The following is an 18,763-nucleotide window of genomic DNA, read 5'->3' on the forward strand; positions in this document are numbered from 1 at the left end:
AAGGCTGCTCAAAGGCATGCGTGCATCCGCATTGTACACTTTATCTCTTATTCTTTATCTCTTCCAACTGAAAAAAAAAACCTTACGTCGTTAGGCAAGTAAGTGCGGTGCCGGAGTTTGCGATCGTGATTCTTGCATAAATAACAATTATTGTGGTCGTTATATAAACCTGCGCTGACCGGTTTTGCAAGTTTTACAAAGCAAAAAAGTCCATAGCTTTTCCCTTCAGTCCTTTCAAGCTAAAGTTTTATTTATGACGGCTAGCCATAAACGTTTAGCCATTACACATTTCCAGGTCTTCATCATCTTGAGGTATTAAATTGTGGAGGACTAATGTATCTGTCCACGTAAGACATCAAAGCGAGCATGTCTGCAAGCACAACACTAGTGGTTTGTTGATGGGATAGGATCCTTTTTGTACCTACTCATTTCTTTGTTCATTTCTTTCCTCTTTTCTTTCAGTCATGGCTTTTGGTGGCTGGCTTACTTGCTGCATCATTTTACTTCTACAGTAACCACAAATATCTAACATATGTGAATACGGCGGATAGTTTCGATCAATTTTACCTATCAATCCCCGCACAAGGTATGCTTCCTTTCTCACTTATATATGTATATATGCATTTTTCTGGGAATATGAGACTTTAGTTGTGAGTTCAATAATGGAAAATGAATGTAAATGGCCAGTTTTGCCAACGATCGATGTAACCCACAATGCTCATTTCAGGTGAGGTTTTTATATGGAAACCCTAGGGATAGCATAGAGTTCAGGTTGCAGATAGCGGAAACGAGCGTTAATCCGCTCATCTGCCTCTAGTTGTCATAAAAAACGGCGTGGAATACAGCATTCTTTCCTACGACATCAGTTGCAACGCGCCAGCCGTGTGCACGCGCCGCGCCCACGAGCGAGCTGTCGAAGATTACTGATGTCTCTTCTCAGCCTATTCAAGTAAAACCAATGAATAAGCTACTGATGGAACTAGCGACTGCGTACGAGAGTGCTCGTTCTAACGTACGTCGTAGGAACTAAAGCGTTTCCCGCGCCGTTTTTTCGCCACATCTAACGGGAATCGGACCACTCGTTCGCACGATTCACGAGCTCTCCGTTTGTCCTGAGGTTTCCGTACCACGTCAGTTTCGTGATACGCTTTCGTTATGCTGACAGTCGAATTTAAGCAACAGCCAAGATTGTTAACAAACTTTATTACGGCTAACGTTTCGCAGTTGTCGCCTTCGTCAATGCCTGGTAAGTAAGAACATTTGCAATATATCCTCTCAAATGCCTCATCCAGAACAAGTCATCATTCCCTAGGATATTACATCCGGAAACAAAAACCAAAAAAACCCAAATCGTTGTGCCTACCTCAGCAGCCGCGTTGCCGTGATGTTAGCGGATATCCGCGTGGCGCAATCGCTCCGCTGATACTAATTAGGATGCGACCCGCATATGACCCCAAACCCGTAGATCAAGCCCGCAAAGGTCTTGATACAAAGCCAGCTCGTTGGTCACGTCTAAGCAGTCTTCCTTTCTATTCATTTTCGGACCGTTATGCTCTCAATTTTCCAAACAGATTGCTAATACACTACTGTTCACAATATTTGCAATACATACAACGATATAATATGCAATGATATGCACGTATTCCTTTCTTAATGCAATAATATATGCAATATATTCGACTTATTTACCGACAGGATAGCTCATATGGAGCGGGGTATAAAAAAATTGAAATATCCACGAAATTTCTCCAATGTAGGAATCAACTGTTACACATGGAAGTCTCGAAGACGACGATTTCAGAAACATTCGATGTAATGCTGTGATGAATCCTTTTGCGTTTCTGGATGAATTTGGATTTCTTGAGGTCAGCACTCCTATAATCGGTGGAGATCTGTCTGTGGAAACTGGCATAACGTACGTTTCTTTTTGTGCGTTAATCATTTTATCAAATTTCACGACCACTCGCTTCAAGCAGTGTTCACAAAATTGATCAGTGTTGGATCTCTTCTTGGACAGATATTGAAAGAGGTGTTTTTCATAATTAAAGGCATCACCGCACGAATCTGAGGTGGTGCAGATTTCAGGTGGAGTATTCGTATACAGGATGGGAGACTACGGAGAGGGGGGTGATTCCGTCCATTCCTTCCTAATTGCCGTAAAAAACGGCCCGGACAATACGGCTTCATTCGTTTTGGCGCACCATTTTGTCCAAGGGGTTCGATTGGAGCGTGCCAGTCTTGTGCGGCGCCGCATCTTTCGGGCAATTAGCAAGAAATGGACGGAATCACCTCCCTCTCCGTAGTCTCCCATCCCGTATACGAATACTCCACCTGAAATCTGCACCACCTCAGATTCGTGGGATGATGCCTTTAATCGCTTGCAATTCCGTCCAGTAGTTTGGAAAAAAAGAGTGAGAAACAAGTTAAGTGTCGTGTTTTTGCTGTCCGTTACGGTGCAGAATGCAAGCAATTCCGTCGTCGCCCATCCCGTAATAAATCTCGCTAATCTAAAAAGTAATAAATCTCATCGTTGGTGGTATCGAGTTTATTTCAAAAGCCTTTTTTTTCTGGATATCTGGAAGAACTGGACGTAATGACGCTCATTGTTCTCAAATACACCCTTTTCCTTATCTATCATTTCTTATGCGGGTGTAGCGCAGTCGGTAAGAGGCTCCGCTGTCTGCACGTTGATCAGAGGTTCGAATCCGCCCTAGTGCTAACCAAGCCTTTCATCCCTCCAGGGTCTTTAAATTACTGCCAGACTTGTCTGGGAGGATGAAAACACTGACTTGACATATCGGCTAGCCTCGTAAGTCATTGTAGGCCAGTTACGCATTCGTAAAAAATCAAACGATTCTGAAATGAAGTAAATGTGGTAGCGCATCCCAAGCGGACTGATTAACATCAGACACTTTATCCTTTAGTGGCTAGACATTCTCACTTTCGTGATACGCTGCTTTTAAGCAAACCAGAAAAGGTTCGTTCCTTTTAGATGTTCATACCAAGCTCTGCAGAACAACAGCACTGGTGACATTATCCCTGCATCATCAACTGAGGTACTCGAATTGCTAAACGATTAGCGCTGTTGAAAAATATTTTACTACTAAACAGATTGAATTCAATCGTCCCACTGCGATTCATCACGATCAGTTTGTGGTGCAGTGTCGACAAAACTCAGAACCTAAAAAATTGGTCTACAAAAAGGCATTTGTCAATGTACCGATAGCTGCGGTGGGTTCATTTTGAGCTGTTCGCTCCCATTTTTGGCGATGGTTAACAAAAATCATCGTTTTTTCAGGGCCCAGTGGCAGAAACAAAATTTACTGAGAGCAGTTGGGTAGGCTATACCTACTGTTGAAAATTTCAATGAATCCGTCTTGATTCTCCTTTAGCTTTGCTGATTTTTCATGTGCTTCATTCCGGATTAGTCTCAGTTCTACTTTATTCCTCTATAACATCCTGATTCTGACATTTCAGTGTTGGAATACATCCTGGTATGGCAGGAGCGCCCATTTCTATAATATAGCACTCACAAATGTGAATTTAAAGGCAGCAAATCAAGAAATTGACGAACTACGAAAACCTGCTTTTATTGGGGGTACAAATAAGTTTTGAGATGCGTTTTTTGTAAGCATCAAACTTTGAGAAAATGATAAAATCTATTCTATTCAAAGTAGTGTGCACCTTTAGCTATGATTTTTGTCCATCTTTCCAGCAGCGTACAGATTCAGCGCTGAAAAAAATTCTTCGTCTTTTGAGGCGATCCAATTCGTTTACGGGATGGGAGACTACGGAGAGGAGGGTGATTCCGTCCATTTCTTCCTAATTGCCGTAAAAAACGGCCCGGAAGATGCGGCGCCGCACAAGGCTGACACGCTCCAATCGAACCGTTTGTAGAAAATAGTGCGCCAAAACGCCTGAAGCCGTATCTTCCGGGCCGTTTTTTACGGCAATTAGGAAGAAATGGACGGAATCACCCCCCTCTCCGTAGTCTCCCATCCCGTATACGAATACTCCACCTGAAATCTGCAACACCTCAGATTCGTGGGGTGATGCCTTTAATGAATACAGCTGGTGGGGTGCGATGTGCTAGAGAAGCGCCTCCAAAGTTCCCTTGACGATTTTTTACATGTAGCGAGCGTTGTCGTGCTGAAAGATAACTCTGTCATGTAATTTGGCACATTGGTGGCGTTTGAGCTTTAATGTTCAATTGCATCAATTTTTGTTGTCAGCGCTCCCCAGTGAATTAGGTTGGAGTAGCCTATAGTGGGTCACTGCGACCCAATCACACTTGATCCACAGCATTAGCTTAGGCATTGAAGGTGAAGCATGGCCAAGCTTACTACGCGATTTTCTGCGCTTTGGGTCGGATCAATTTTTTGTACTTCATCACGATTCAATCTAAAAAAGCCCTTATGATTTTGCCTTTGGAGCAGCTGTGGTGTACATGAAAAAAGGGTGTTCGATGTCTCCTGGCTTGAGTTCATACGGAACCCAACTTCCATGTTTCTGCACCATATACACGGCCTTGAGACAGCTTGAAATCGTTTGTTGAGTCACTTCCAGGGTCCTAGCGAGCTCCTTTTGAGTTTTGTAAGAATTTTGATCCAATAGTGCCTAGCCGCTAGTGTGTGTAGTTGCCACTTTTAAAACCAGGAATCACTACTCACATCTCTGCTGACAGATATTATTATAACACCCTATATTCTTCACACCACAATCTATGTCCACCAACAGCACTTTTCTTCACATTAAAACAAAAAAGCATCGCTTTCCGCAAATTGTGTTTTGTTGGAACAAAGGTTGACATAGTTAGAGTACAAACAAACTATGTTGTTTACATTTCAGCAAAATGACATATACTGATTTTTAGAGGGATATGATGTCGTCTTAGCATAGATATAGTTACAATATGGTCCCATACGATCTAATGCTAGTTGCGCCATCCGTCAAAACTTATTTGTACCCTCAATAAAACATAGAGTGCAGAGTATAAATTACGAATATGAGCGAGTCCTCGCACAATTTTATCTAATCGTGCTGGAATATGGCGTTGGAAACAGCATTCGTTTCTACAAGGTAAGTTGCCACCCGAGCGAACCCCTCTACTGCTCGGATCCCGAGGAGCTCCCGCTGGTGTAGTTTATCCAAATGACGACATTACATGGCAATAACAAAATACACGGCAGCAAAAAGGTGGATCAATACGGGTCTGTCAAGTGGCTTCGTGGTTGCGGTTCTCGACTACTAAGTGGATGATGGATGCGGTTCGGAGCTCACGACAGGCAGCCGTTGACAGTGGTTGGAGGTGGTTGCGAATGGTTGATGATGGTAGCAGACGGTGGATCTTGGTCAAAAGCGGTTAGATTTGGGGAGAACGCGAGAAGAGAACGGGCACCACAAAGGAAGCGAAAGGGAAACTGGACTCCAAGTGGTCAGATCCACTCCTTATATACTGCGGGTGGCCCGGAAACGCTACCGTAATGCATTGCCGATGGCAATGTTTCCCGTGTATCACCTGAGAAAGTCGTGCCGAGCACGACATGGGTTGTGAAATCGAATACAGCTCCCAGCGACAATGGATTCTGCGCAGTAACGTACTGCGTTCCATAATTTCCTATGAGACGCACGCACGCCATACCATCATGAGATAAAAGGTTGCTTTACAATTCGTTCTCATGCAATTCAACTTACGACTGAAATGTGCAAGTCCACACTAACACAGTGCCACCCCACATCGGCGAGCGAAGAACTGTGATATGGACAGAGCGAAATAACTTACTGTAGAGGGAAATGGTGAATAGAGACGTTGTCACCGTACGTGCCACATTGAAAATATGTGCTTTAAATCCACTGTCGCGTAGCGGATAAGCTTGTTTAGTTTGTTCCAGTACTTTCAGTCAAAAAATAACATTCTGTCGTTGCTGCGGTTTTCTTCTTTTATGTGCGTGACTATACTGGAGTGCAAAGGACTAAAAATCTGGCCAGATGATTGCGTATTACACTAATCGAGCTGGTAAACTAGGGTTTGGGGGTAAGTACACCGGAATACAGTGTAAAGATTCGCATTTACAATAAGAAGGGATGATTAGCGATGATGGTCGCTTATCGTGGTTCCACCTCCAACCAGGCAGTGTATGGGCGTAGTGCTTCTGCTGTAACTCACCTTGATAACATAACATCGCCTTTGCTGTTAGCATGTGTTCGGCTTTTCTGCGAGAATGAATCTACAACTGAATCTATAACTTGTTATCGATTTGAGCTAAGATCCCAAAAGTTTCAGCATAAACATTTTGCTGCACTGGGTAAAACAAAAGCAGCACCAAAGGGTGATGTCGTTGGCCTCTGTAGAAAAATGCTAGCTCATTGAGCAATTTTATGCGGTCAAATCAAAGACCGTGAGTCGCATCAGATTCATTCCAGTCAAATCGAACAAAACGTCGTTCCCTTACCAATGTAACTGGAATGCAAATCACTGTCAACAGACAATTGGGCAGACCTTTGTCAGAGTTACAGTACGTCAAGAGCGACATTAGACTGCACAAGTTAAGAATTATTACAACCAGATTCGCGCCACTTCTGGCGTTTCAGTGATCTGCATTTCAGTTACGCTGGTTAGGTTCTTCTTCAAAGGATATATGGGCACCGCTCCGTCATTGAGTTGTAGAAATCATTCTGAATGGTTCACGTTTTGCAGGAATATCCGTCATTAGCTCTGCTCGTTTTTGACTCGGTCTCTTCGAACCATTTCAAGCGAAGCTTGCCACGAACGGCTAAGTTCCTTGTGGAGAACGACTTCATCACGATGAACATGTACAACGAGGTAGCTTTCTACCAAAGTAGCGGTCATGAACATTTTGTGAACCAAAGTTATTGTTTGGAAAGGTTAAGGTGTTAACTGCAGATGTGACGTTTGGAAAAACACTTGAAAACCATGTCCATAAAATTTTATCTCTTGCTCGGAACTAAGGAATCAACTTTCAGTTGACGGATAACTCCAACGACAATATCCTGACCATCTTGAGAGGAGGCGAAGAATCTTCGGAAAATCAGACTTTCTTATGGGAAGCTATGAAAGGCGAGGATGTTCATTGTGTTGGACAAGACTGACATAATTTTGTTCATTTCAGACAAAAAAGAAATATTGTGATTTTTAGAGCTTTTCTTTATCTGCTTCTCTGGGAACGAAATGAACTATTGTATCTTTCCCAAAGCATTTCTTAGAAATGATCCACGCTTTTGCTTGGAATTAAAACCGTTATTTTCAAATTTTGGCTGATAGGTCGTTTTCATTCTGAAGACGTTTATCGTGCTCGACTCTTCAGAGCTCGCTTAAGTAGTAATGAATTTCGGAGAATGCTTCTGGATCTAGATTTCGAATATATCCGAGTAATCAGAGGTTCTTTTTTCTAAACTTATGTGCAATCATATAAGGAAAGACCTAAGGAGAATACCAAAAAACTGGAACAACTGATAAAAAGATAGTTCCAAATATACGTTCACGGATTATACAGATGCGAAATAACGATTTCATTTACCAGTTGTCTACAATAAATGTGTCTACAGTAGTCGTAAGACGTGTTGTAACACGATGATATGAAGGCGTGCGCAGAGGTTCCTCTACAGTATGCGGAAAACTGCGGAATTCTTTTCTTTATGCTTTTTTGGGGTTTTTCATAATTTTCCTGCAAATTAGTGCACGAATAGAGCCGCATAGTCCTAGTCATGTCTTTTTAACCACTTTTATCCTCTTTTTTGATCGACTATAACATCTCTAAGATCTGTGTTTTGTTCTAGTGTGCCTGCGAGGTTTTTAGATGGAACCTTTATTTGCCTGACGTTTCGGCTTTTCCGCCGTCTTCAGAGACCTAAATAGAGGATGACTGGAACAAACCTACGTTTATCCCGTCAAGTACCACCCTGGGTCAGCATTTCGATAATCGTTCAGGGTAGTGAAAACAGAAACCCATCTGCATTGAAAATGGTCATACGTGTTGCTCCACCGGATGTGGCGCCACTGGTAGCACGCACTTGTCACTCAGTGTACCAGCGAATGAGTATTGCTGCGTGTAGATCACCAGCTACGATATAGATGATTAGATCTACACACAGAATATCAAGCGATTATAGATCACAGAGCAGTACAAGTGGCAAGAACTCATTCGTTATCGACAAGCATTCATTCCTGTTATTCATTGAAGGGTTTCTTTTAAGAATCCAAAAACGCCTCCAACGTCTTCCTTGCCGATATTTCTGTTTCGTGTGCCAGTATAACGCATTTCTCTATCTATCTCTAAGATCTTTTTTGTAGGATTTTGATTTCTGTCTCACTTTTTATATAATGTCCACGTCTTCACACTTCGTCATGTTATAGTCGGATGAACACGACCTGTAGATCGGCGCGATCGCGTAAGCGGCTGCGCTCAATGCGGCGCTAACTGGTTGGAATCGAGATGGGACCGTCGTTTCATTATGTATTTGGATTGTAGCGATGAGTGGCGCTGCCGAGAGTTAAACGTCGATCCCAGTTGCTGTGCCTCACCGCAGAGCTTCGAAAATAGCCACCTAAGATGCATATGCACCGAAGTTCAGGTCATTTGAATGACTGGGAAAAATGCGAACTGCGGGAATGCGGGAATACATTGAAAAAAAGTGTTTTTATTCCCCGTATTTAATAAACATGATCACTTCACCGTTAGAGACTAACGCTAGGGAAGTGTGAAATCTTTTTGAACTTGAGATTTGAAACTAAGATGATAAGAAGAGGAGGAGATGAGGAAAATGCTGGAAAAATATGTATTATGTAAAAGTTAGCGAAATATCTAATGGATTTCAGAACGCCAGTGTATGACATATCTGAGTGAAGAGGTTGGAAATTTCACCTCGATACTGAGCAATATTAGTCTCGATGTTGAACACGACTTACGGCCATTTTATGAGATCTCACGAGAGACAACAGAGGGGCACTGTACAAAGGATGGTCGTGTAAGTATGACTAGTATCACGTTTTGTAGTTTTTAATGTTAGGGATTGTTTTTAAGATGTTTTGTGGTTTTTATTTGAAGGTTGCCTCATACGAGTATTTGGAAAATTGGAAGAAAGCGCTGCTGAATTCAAAGAAGTACTGCCATTTCTCAGTGCACTATATGAGGACCTTAACGAGAGATGATCCAGATCATCTATCGCTGTTGGATGGAGAACTCCGGTTATTGATCACTCTTTTTTTCACGTGGTTCCACTAACTAGGAGAATTCAGCCCAGCATTGCAAATAGTACGACTTAGATTCACTGCTCGCGAAAATTTTCAGGATTGCAGTCTTTCGACAGTGGATAAAGATCATAGCGTAGAAATAGCCGAAACAGTCCTGGACACCCGTGAAAGGAAAAACTGCCCACAAAATGATTTGCACGTCCTCATTTTGAGCGTTTGATTGATGAGGGCTCTTAACGTTCTTGACATCTCAAGTGATTTGTTTTGTAGAGGGAGCTAAGCATTTCTATCGTAGTGCATGTAAAACAGAACGTCCCAAGCCCCACCCATTGGTGGAAATTTCGCAGCCGCGAAAATCTCCTTGAACGAAGCATTTAGCTACGTAGTGTTTGATGATTCGAGAGGTACTGTAGGGGGCATGTAGGGTGCTAGAGGGAGGTTTGATGTATCCAAAAAAAAATCCTTTATTCTGGAATATATTAGATGTGACACAAGTTACTGATTCAGAAGCTCATTGGAAGCGTTGAAAGCGAACGGATTGTTTGAAGACACTGTCTTTGTGCTTGTAAGCGGCACCGGTAACTCACTGGGGTAAGTCTCAATCAATTCGGAAGTGGCATTTTCTGAGTTTTTTTAACGAAAAAAATCTCTTTACTTTATCACAGGTAATGAGAAGGAAAGCATTATCCTCCATGGTACATAAGTTAATGAGAAGACTATTCAGTGGTTCCGCAAAAAAAAATAAATTTTTGAACGAGAATGCTAAGGAAGATAAATTGTCCAAAACATCTAAATAAAATCTATTTTATCTAGACAAATAAGATAATAGTTAAAATAGAATTAATCCATGGAACAGATATGTCAAAACTCTCAGAATTTCGGTGTTTTTGAAATAAGCCGTTTTATTCACTTTTTTGTGGCTTTTTTAATCTTGATATAGTTCAAGAGTGAACGATCGCTTGTTCACGGCTCGAGTGGAAGAACGATCACCGTTTTTCTCGATTAAACTGCCAGAGAAATTCTTGAAAAAACACTACACAATGCGGTCCAACATAGCTACAAACGCAAACAGGTACGTAAACATTCGAACCGTTACTTGTTTTCTCTTTGCGATTTGATCCTAGAAAATGAAATCGTTCTTGTCGCGCTATATTACCTTTACAGACTAACAAATACTATAGATGTTGGCCTAACGCTTATGGATATAGCAACTATAAATTCGATATACCCATCCGAGTATACCTTTAAACGCGGTACGTTTTACAGGAAAAACGAAAAAAGATTTTCTTGAGTTCACGACAATTTGTTTCAGACAAAGGAATCTCTCTGCTACGGAATTACCACAGATACCATTGGTCTTGCGATGATGCTGGGATTCCTCCACGTTTATGTCTTTGCATGGATGAGAAGGTCCTTCAATCAAAAGAGTACCCGAGGTTTGTTGTCTCTCATATTCGCTGAGTTCTCAACATTTTTTGAGAGATAAAGACATGACACTGTGGAGCGACCCACCGCCTCAATTCCATTTCAAAGGCAGCGTATCACGAAACGTAGCACTTGGTGTGCAAATAACAAATAAGAATGGAAATGAATGGAAAATGTAGAGTTTTGGGTGTAGATTACGAGCATGAGCGTGACCCAGCTCAATTTCACCTAATCGCCACGAAAATCGACGTGGGAACGAAGTTTGTTCATACGAATTACGTTCGAACGCACTCTTTTGCATACGCTCTGCTACCCACAGCAGCGTCTTAACTGGTTTCATTTGAATAGGCTGGTGAGGAGGTCTTATTGACTCTCGAACTGCTCGCACGTGGATACGGCGAATGCACACGACTGGAGCGATTCTACGCACCTCGTAGGAACAAACGCACAAGATTAGGAGGAATTGAGCGTGGTCACGCTCTAAAATCGTGATCTGCGCCTAATCTCTAGTCTAATCCAAAGAATCTCGTAATCTGCGCCCCGAACTCTATATTTTCCCATGGATTTTCCAACTACGTCACTTTCGTGCTACGCTACCCTTAACTCCAACGCGAGTATGTTAGGTTGTAGAAGGAGATGATATCCAGAAAGCTTCATGTGCTTTCTGAACAGAGTGTGCAGCAGGCTCTTTCAAAAAAACTTCTAATATCCATCTCTCACTCATCTAGTCCTGCATTTGCTATATTATCAAGGATTTTTTTTTTGTACCATAACAAACACATGAAAATGGGAAATGCTAGCAAATATTCGCTCAGGAACATCCACGCTCATGTATTTACAATAGTAGTTGAGCCTAATGGGCGAGTGTGGCGCAGTTGCTTAGAGATCCCTTGTAGCCACACGGTCAAGGGTTCGAAACCGCCCTAGTGCAAACCATCATCTCTCCGAGGTCGATAAATTGGTACCAGACTTGTCTGGGAGAATAAAAACACTGACTTGACCATCGGCTGGCCCCCGCAAGTCATTGTATAGGCCAGCACGCGTTCCAAAACCTCATCGATTACGAATTCCAGTAAAAGGCGTTGGCGCATCCCAATTGGATTGATACGCATCCCAATTGGCTTTATCCTTTACCCTTTAGTTGGGCCTAATTCGTACCATAACAACCTGATACAGGTAGTTCATTCACTTCATCGCCCTACTTTCATTCAATTCCTGAGTTGATGTTACTGCTTGATGTGATCATCCGCATCTTTGCAACCTTTTGCCTCCTGAACCCTGAGCGGTCAAGTTCCATGAGGTTGACTTGACTTTGATTTGAACGGCGGGCGGATGTTATGGCCTAATACGGCTTACCCGCATCTTCGCCTAGATGAGTCGTCCTTAAACATATTTGAGCCCGTCTTCTTCTATCTTTCGCTAGATGTGGCACAGAATTTGTGCATCCGTCGCTGCTTGTGAGCAATTTTCATTTTTCTAGAATCTGATTAAAAAAGAAAGTTATCTTTGTAAGGAGTACACTAACGTCAACTCTACTAAACAGAACTAGTTTTAGTCCGTGATCACACTTAGATTGGTTGCTATTTATTCAAAACATATAGAATTTTGATTGTTCTTGTAAATTTTAGAAAATAGATTAATAAAAGAATAAAATTTTGATTAAGTCCTAACTTCAGCCTTCTTTGAATCTTGGCATTGTAGAGTTGGACTGTGCACTACTTTGTTTGAGCAGAACCAAAATTATTATTCACCTTTATTGCGGCTAACGTTTCGCCGTTATCGCCTTCTTCAGAGCCTGGAAAATCAAAGACACATGTAATCTACCCCTCAAGCGCTTCGCCACATCACAAAATGTGTCTTTGGGCAAAGAGATTGCCGAAAGACAAGGTCAGAGAAGCAGGCACCAATAGCGCTCACCTTGATAGCCGTTTTAAGCCGCGATGTTAACAGAACACTGGTTGTTTAAGTTGCGCCGCTAATACTAACTAATAACGACCCTTCTTGTATCTGACCCCGTGTTTCAAAACCCGCATAGGTCTTGATACTGCGCCTGCTCTATGGTCGCAACGATGCATTCTTCCTTATAAGCCATAGTTGGACTTTTGGCTGTTACGTAGAACGCTTCTATTGTTTTCCGCGCCAGAACGTCGCGTTCGTTAGTTATGACAGCTATGTTGAAATGGGTGTTTTTATGACACTGTCTGCGATGAACACTAACCCTAAAGGGGCCTAAGATTTTGATTTTACAAGCTCATCTGGGTGCTCTTTGACCCGAGTACATAGTGCTCCTCCTGTTTCGCCAATGTACTCAGCCCCACATAGTTGTCAGGTGATCAGATAGATAACTCCCAGTACCACGCAGTCGCCTTGCCTTCGATTCGGACAAACGACGCAGTTTGGTGTCTCGCAGTCTGCCTTAGGGACGATTGCAGACTAGCTGCTTCTTCATATTCGCTGATGGTATGTCCAATACTCTGAGCGAGTCTTGTAGACTCAACTGTCGTAAGCTCTTTCGCACTGCATCCGAAATAAAAGGTAGGTAGAAAAGGATCTCTGCCGCCTCTTCTGCTTTCTGATGCCGGCGCTGTATTACATGACTCCGTTCTGAATGTGAAACTTTTGATGGGTACCCATCAGACTGAGCAATGTGATTTGCCATGTTTGATTTTGATTTTGTTTGATTTTTAGAATTTTGATTGCTTATTATACGCCGTGGGCGGGTGCGGCGCAGTCGGTTAGAGGTCCGTTGTAGCCACACGGTCGAGGGTTCGAATCCGCCCTAGTGCTCACCAAGCTTTTGATCCTCCGGGGTCGATAAATTGGTACCAGACTTGTCTGGGAGGATAAAAACACTGACTTGATCATCGGCTGGATCCCGCAAGTCATTGTATAGGCCAACACGCGTTCCAAAAACCTCAACGATTACGAATACCAGTAAAACGCGTTGGCGGATCCCAAGTGGATTGATACGCCAGTGACTTTATCCTTTTATTATACACAGTTAACCACCGAAGAAATGAAGGTTTTAGAAATGAAGGACACGATTTTTACACAGTATTTTAGAGATTTCTATGCTTCCTGAATATGCTTAATATTTTAGTAGTTCCAAGGAATTCAATCAACTTTTCGAGTATGTGAAGACCGAAGCGCTCAAGAATGATTGTTTGCAAGAAGTGGTCGTGCTCCCAAATCAACCACAATTAACTGTATTGTCGTTGAATCCAATGGTTCAGCACGGCGTTCGGAAAGAGGCTGAGTGAGTTTCTTGTGCAGGTTTTCGAAAAGTACACAAAATATCTTCATCAATGAAAATGTTGACATTGAATAGAAGGATATTCGTAATTATAGCTGGAGGGAATTGAGGAAGCTTCATCATGACATGGGAATGAATTACGTGGAGATTACGGTTGAAATTCATGCGGTGCACAGGAGTACTGACTTAAAAATGGTGAGTACACGTTGAACCAAGCAATTGAGGCGTATCCTTACAGTATAGGAATTCTTCCAGAAATGTTCTGTACCGTGAGGATAAATAGTTTGCCCGTGTGTTCTTTTTTTGTTATTTCACCACGTTCCTTGCAGATAAAACTCAACGCCCTGATGCGTTTCCGACATACCCAGATGACAGGTTTCGAACCAGTTGGAACTCCCGTGATAACATGGGCGAACATTCAATGTTATGCGAAACGAATCGAACAATTCTGTGAAATGTGCTATTACAATCGACTCATGACAGAGTAGTAAATCTGCGACGTTCGTCGTGACGTATAGAAGTTCTAAGGTTTCACTGCGAATGTCTTACTCTGCCATGCTCAATTCAGAGGCTTACCGTACTTTCTCAGTTGGTTACGGTGTATATTTATGGCTCTAAGCTTGACGAAAGTGCATTATCTGCAATGTTGTACATAGTCATAAATTCTATCATATATTATCACAACAGCTCTTCGTTGCATCACTCTACGCCTCCCATAGACATGGAAACATGTTCAGGTTATTTATTTATTGTTGTTTTTATTCTCAGGATTCATGACTCTGCGTCTTCAAAAAGAAAGAAGAAGCAGCGCAAATAGCAAATTTTACTCAAAGAACTGTACAGGGAACACATTCTGCAAGACTGTACATCTTCAGTTCTAAGTGTCCTAAGGAGTAAGGATCTAAGTGCCGTCGACTTGTTACTTTGTAACAAAAGAAGAAGCTACACAAGCAGCCGTCACTTTTTCTCAAAATAATTTTTTCCTCTCTACTTACTCAACATAAACCACTCTAGGTCTGAAAAAGAAAGAACAAACGGAGGAAATTGCAGATTTTATTTTTAAAAAAACCATATACGGAAGACTGTCTACAACACTGCACGTCTTCAGATCTAAGTTCCTCGTCGACTTGCTACTTCGTAAAAAAAAATGGCTGCTACGCAAACAGTCAGATCTTCCTTGGGGATTTCCTTCTATTTTTTTTTCATTTCAATGAAAAAAAAACAATACAAATAGAAATAAATAGTCACATCATAACCTCTTCACATGATCGGAAAGAAGAACAAAACAAAAAAAAATGAAATACAAAAATTAAACAATGAAATGAACCGGAATGAAGGAGGTACCAGATCAAATAAAAGTCGTTTTTCCCGTCGAACTTAAGCTGCAAGTCCTGTGATGTAAAATCTAATGCATATGTTCAAAGTCCGCTTAAACAATCGAATGTCGCTCCATTCGCTCATTCACGCCTACTCACAAATCCCCTTTTGTGTAACAATGAAAATAAAATTTTAGTCATTTCGTCGCATGTATCCAAAAAAAAAAACGCGTTGAAAATCAAATTCGTCCGTCAGTGCCTTCATGAGAATGTTTTCTTTCCTTGGTAGCTACCAAACATGTTTAGAAAAATGAATCGAAATGAACAGAGTTATAAAAGGGTTCTAGAAAGGGTTATAAAAGAGGAAAAGGTCAATTCTTGCAGTCAAAATTACGTCCCAAATTCTGAACTGAAAGATAGATTATGAAGATGTTTAAAAAGCGCGTGTAAGACTTTGAAGATGTTAAAAGGAGCATAGAGCGCAATCGCTCTGACCAAAAACGCTACCATTTCTTGAAAAACAATTTGGTGATGTTAAGAGAAGTAATTATGCACCCGATAATATAGAAAAGCGGACTGTTCCATTCAAGAAAAGTCCAGAAACTGCAGGAAAAGATCAATATTTGCTGCCCGTGGCGCTCTGATTAACCCCATAACTAAGGTTTTGTTAAATTTGCATGACTTTCACTCCATCTTGAGCCATTCATGCTACTAAAGAACAAAAAAAAATGTTTTATACACAGAACTAAAATGAGGGTGGCATGGAGAGAGCACAGAATGAGGACAGTTCCTGTATTTATCTACTTATTTAATCATTTATTTAACGGATGAAAATTACCAGTTAGAAACTGCTAAAATAGATGGTAGGATGTTCATACAGAAACAGAGAACCTGAGAAAAAACTTGAGAAAAACTTGAGAACGAAAATGTCTGGTATCATTGATCGTGCGTAAAGGAGCTTCAGCGCTCGTCGAAGCCATGCGCGGGTTTTTTGCCTGTGCATCTCAATTTTGGGTAATTAAACATGGTTTGTTGATATATTAGGTTGGTACAAAAGAAATGCAGGTTTTTCTACCTAAAATCTAAATTAATATAACTCAGATTTAACAAAATTTATTTGATTAAAGTAATCTCCATTACAATTAACGCACTTTTGCCAACGAGAAACTGCATTTCTTTTGCACCAACCTAATAATTAATAATAAAAAAAAAACAATAATAAAGAGAATACACTACCAGCGGGAATACCGATAACAAGGACGGAATACTAAGATCGGAATAAAACGAAAACAGCAGTAAAAGATGGTGGACAGTTATTTATGCGGAACAAAAGAGGCAAAGCTAACTTCGATGAAGCATTTGATAAGTACATGTTGAAAGTTCAAAGCTACTGATCAGCCACTACAGAGCCCCAGATACAGAAATGAGCCATCGTTACAACTATGAATAGAGTTACGAAAAAATAGAGGCCTAGAGTCTCTATATTGTGGCAAAACGACGAAACTATGATGATTGTGCCGAAAATGAAAGCGAAAAACACAAGATAGTGCACCTATTTTTTGGCATTGAAAATGAGGGAAGACTGGCGTCGTCCTTTTCTTGGCCTATAAACAAGTAATTTCCCTTCTAAGGGAGTGAAAAATCCTCTCCTTAGATCTGTTCCCCTTACTACGGAACGCTCATGTTAGTCGATCTATCCACAAGTTGTTGGGCAACCAAGTTAGCCCAAGGCAAGGAGAGAATGCTGAGAACCCTGGACGGATCTGTCCGGGAACATTAAGGCAGCGTATCATGAAACGTAGCAGTGTGGAAGCCACACAAAAAGAAATGCAAGGTATTTGGGTTCAGATCAGACGAATATGAGCGTGGCGCCGCTCAAATTTCCTTCATTATTCTAAAAAAACGCAGTTTATTGGTGAGTTAGTACAGCCCCCTTCTACACTCTCCGGTCCCCTCAGCAGTCTATTCATTGGTTTCAGTTGAATAAGCTGGAGAGGAGACTTCACTGATCTTCGCCCGCTCGCAGGCGCGGCGCGTGCACGAGTGCGGAGCGTTTTCACATACATCGTAGGAACAAACGCAGGACGAATAGGGGAAATTTAGCTCACATCCGTAATCTACACGAATGGCAGCCGAGTGCGGAAGTCAATGATGGAGTATTCTCCTCCCCGCTGAAACAGCATGTTGTCGTAAGGTGTAAAATATAACCATGCTGCTCCTGATCAAATGGTCACAACATGTGAAGAAGTCTAAAAAGTCTCAATTTCTCGAACAGATGTCGTATAGTATCGTATCGTGTCGTATGGTATCGGTGATACTGCAGTTAGTGAAAAAACTGCACTTCCTAAAGGCAGATGGCAATTTCTCAAATTCTGCGGTCGATGGTTCCTTAGAAGGTCTTCATTCTGGAAACAGCAGTCGAAACAGCCTGTAATTCGAGCACCCCTCCAGATTCATCCCTTCTTGTTCCAAACGGGTATTGTCGTGCATCGTTGCCACGAGGGTATTTCTGATTCCCACGATTCGGTTCAGGATCTGTTTTAGCTAGTCTACAGGATCAAAACAGTGCCCCACTGTTCTGCCGCCAGATCGTCTCGACCTGTTGCCTTCACCGTTTTAATTCGTTTCATGGCCGATTCATTTCGTCACAGGCCAACATGCACTCACAGCTAAGGGAATTGGTGGATGAGAATTTCTTCTGTTGAAATATTATTGAAGTATCTCGAGTTAAACTAGTTAATTCCGGCATTTTATGGTTATAAGTATTACTGTTCCCTACCTAGATCTACATGATAAATTGTGGAAGAAGAATATTTGAATGTGAGTCCTAAATGCTAACCTTATCCAGAATATTTCGCTACAATAAAAAGAAATTAAAGACAACAAGAAGAAATTACGTATATGAAAATTTTCGTTAAAAACGGACCATTGCAGCCTTCAAAAGTAATGAAGGTAAGGATTATCGAAGTCATGTTAATCCAAGCTTTTTGCGGCCTACGGTTTTTCTATGTGAAACTTTCGATTGGTGTTGGTACTTGTGAAACAGATGAAAGAATAGGAATGGAAGAAGGGGATAAAAAAACTGGTCGTATGGATGGAAAATAGGTGCTTAAGAGAGGGAAATTCTGTACTTCTTAATTCTTCTTCTTTGAAGAAAAAGAGTCCATTTGATAAGACTTCTAAACTTCATGAGGATAATACCTGTGTAGTATCGGTGGTTCAAAGCTCGCCTATGGTTTGTATACCGGCCAAGCGGGTGATTGTTGTTTTTCTGCAAATACATAGTTAAAATAATACTTTATTATGACAACAAATAAAATATGAAGTTGAAAAATGAAGCAGTGGAAGTGCAGCCTTGTCGAAGAGATCATTCCCACCGAAAAAAATCTTTTTTTTTTTTTTTAAAAAATAATCTTGAACGACGTAGACATTTTTTTATTTTTCCGTGGGAATGATCTCTTCATCAAGGCTGCACTTCCACTGCTTCATTTTTCATATGTGGTCGAGTATGATTTTATAAATGATTTATGAAGTTGAAGTTTGATGAATTTTCTGGCG

At 41.3% G+C, this 18,763-nt stretch overlaps 1 protein-coding gene across 2 annotated transcripts; it reads left to right on the top strand.

Annotated features, from left to right (window-relative positions):
• Positions 1–366: 366 nt before the first annotated feature.
• RB195_000498 (uncharacterized protein) lies at positions 367–14,377 on the top strand (the record flags this gene model as incomplete). 2 transcript variants are annotated; one of them, XM_064196881.1, is made up of 18 exons in its annotated part: positions 367–390; positions 463–586; positions 649–727; positions 1,802–1,915; positions 2,993–3,056; positions 3,112–3,231; positions 3,299–3,337; positions 6,698–6,823; positions 6,985–7,078; positions 8,837–8,985; positions 9,066–9,205; positions 9,719–9,802; positions 10,152–10,283; positions 10,376–10,464; positions 10,524–10,647; positions 13,737–13,892; positions 13,985–14,084; positions 14,219–14,377. In XM_064196881.1, 18 exons carry the CDS (start codon positions 367–369, stop codon positions 14,375–14,377), a joined length of 1,917 nt encoding a protein of 638 aa, XP_064052761.1. The 2 variants fall into 2 exon arrangements, with proteins under 2 accessions (XP_064052761.1, XP_064052762.1); XM_064196880.1 differs by having other exon boundaries at positions 10,158–10,283.
• Between the last annotated feature and the right edge of the window lie 4,386 nt (positions 14,378–18,763).

This window comes from Necator americanus, chromosome IV, assembly GCF_031761385.1.
Source record: "Necator americanus strain Aroian chromosome IV, whole genome shotgun sequence".
Classification (NCBI taxonomy): Eukaryota; Metazoa; Nematoda; class Chromadorea; order Rhabditida; family Ancylostomatidae; genus Necator; species Necator americanus.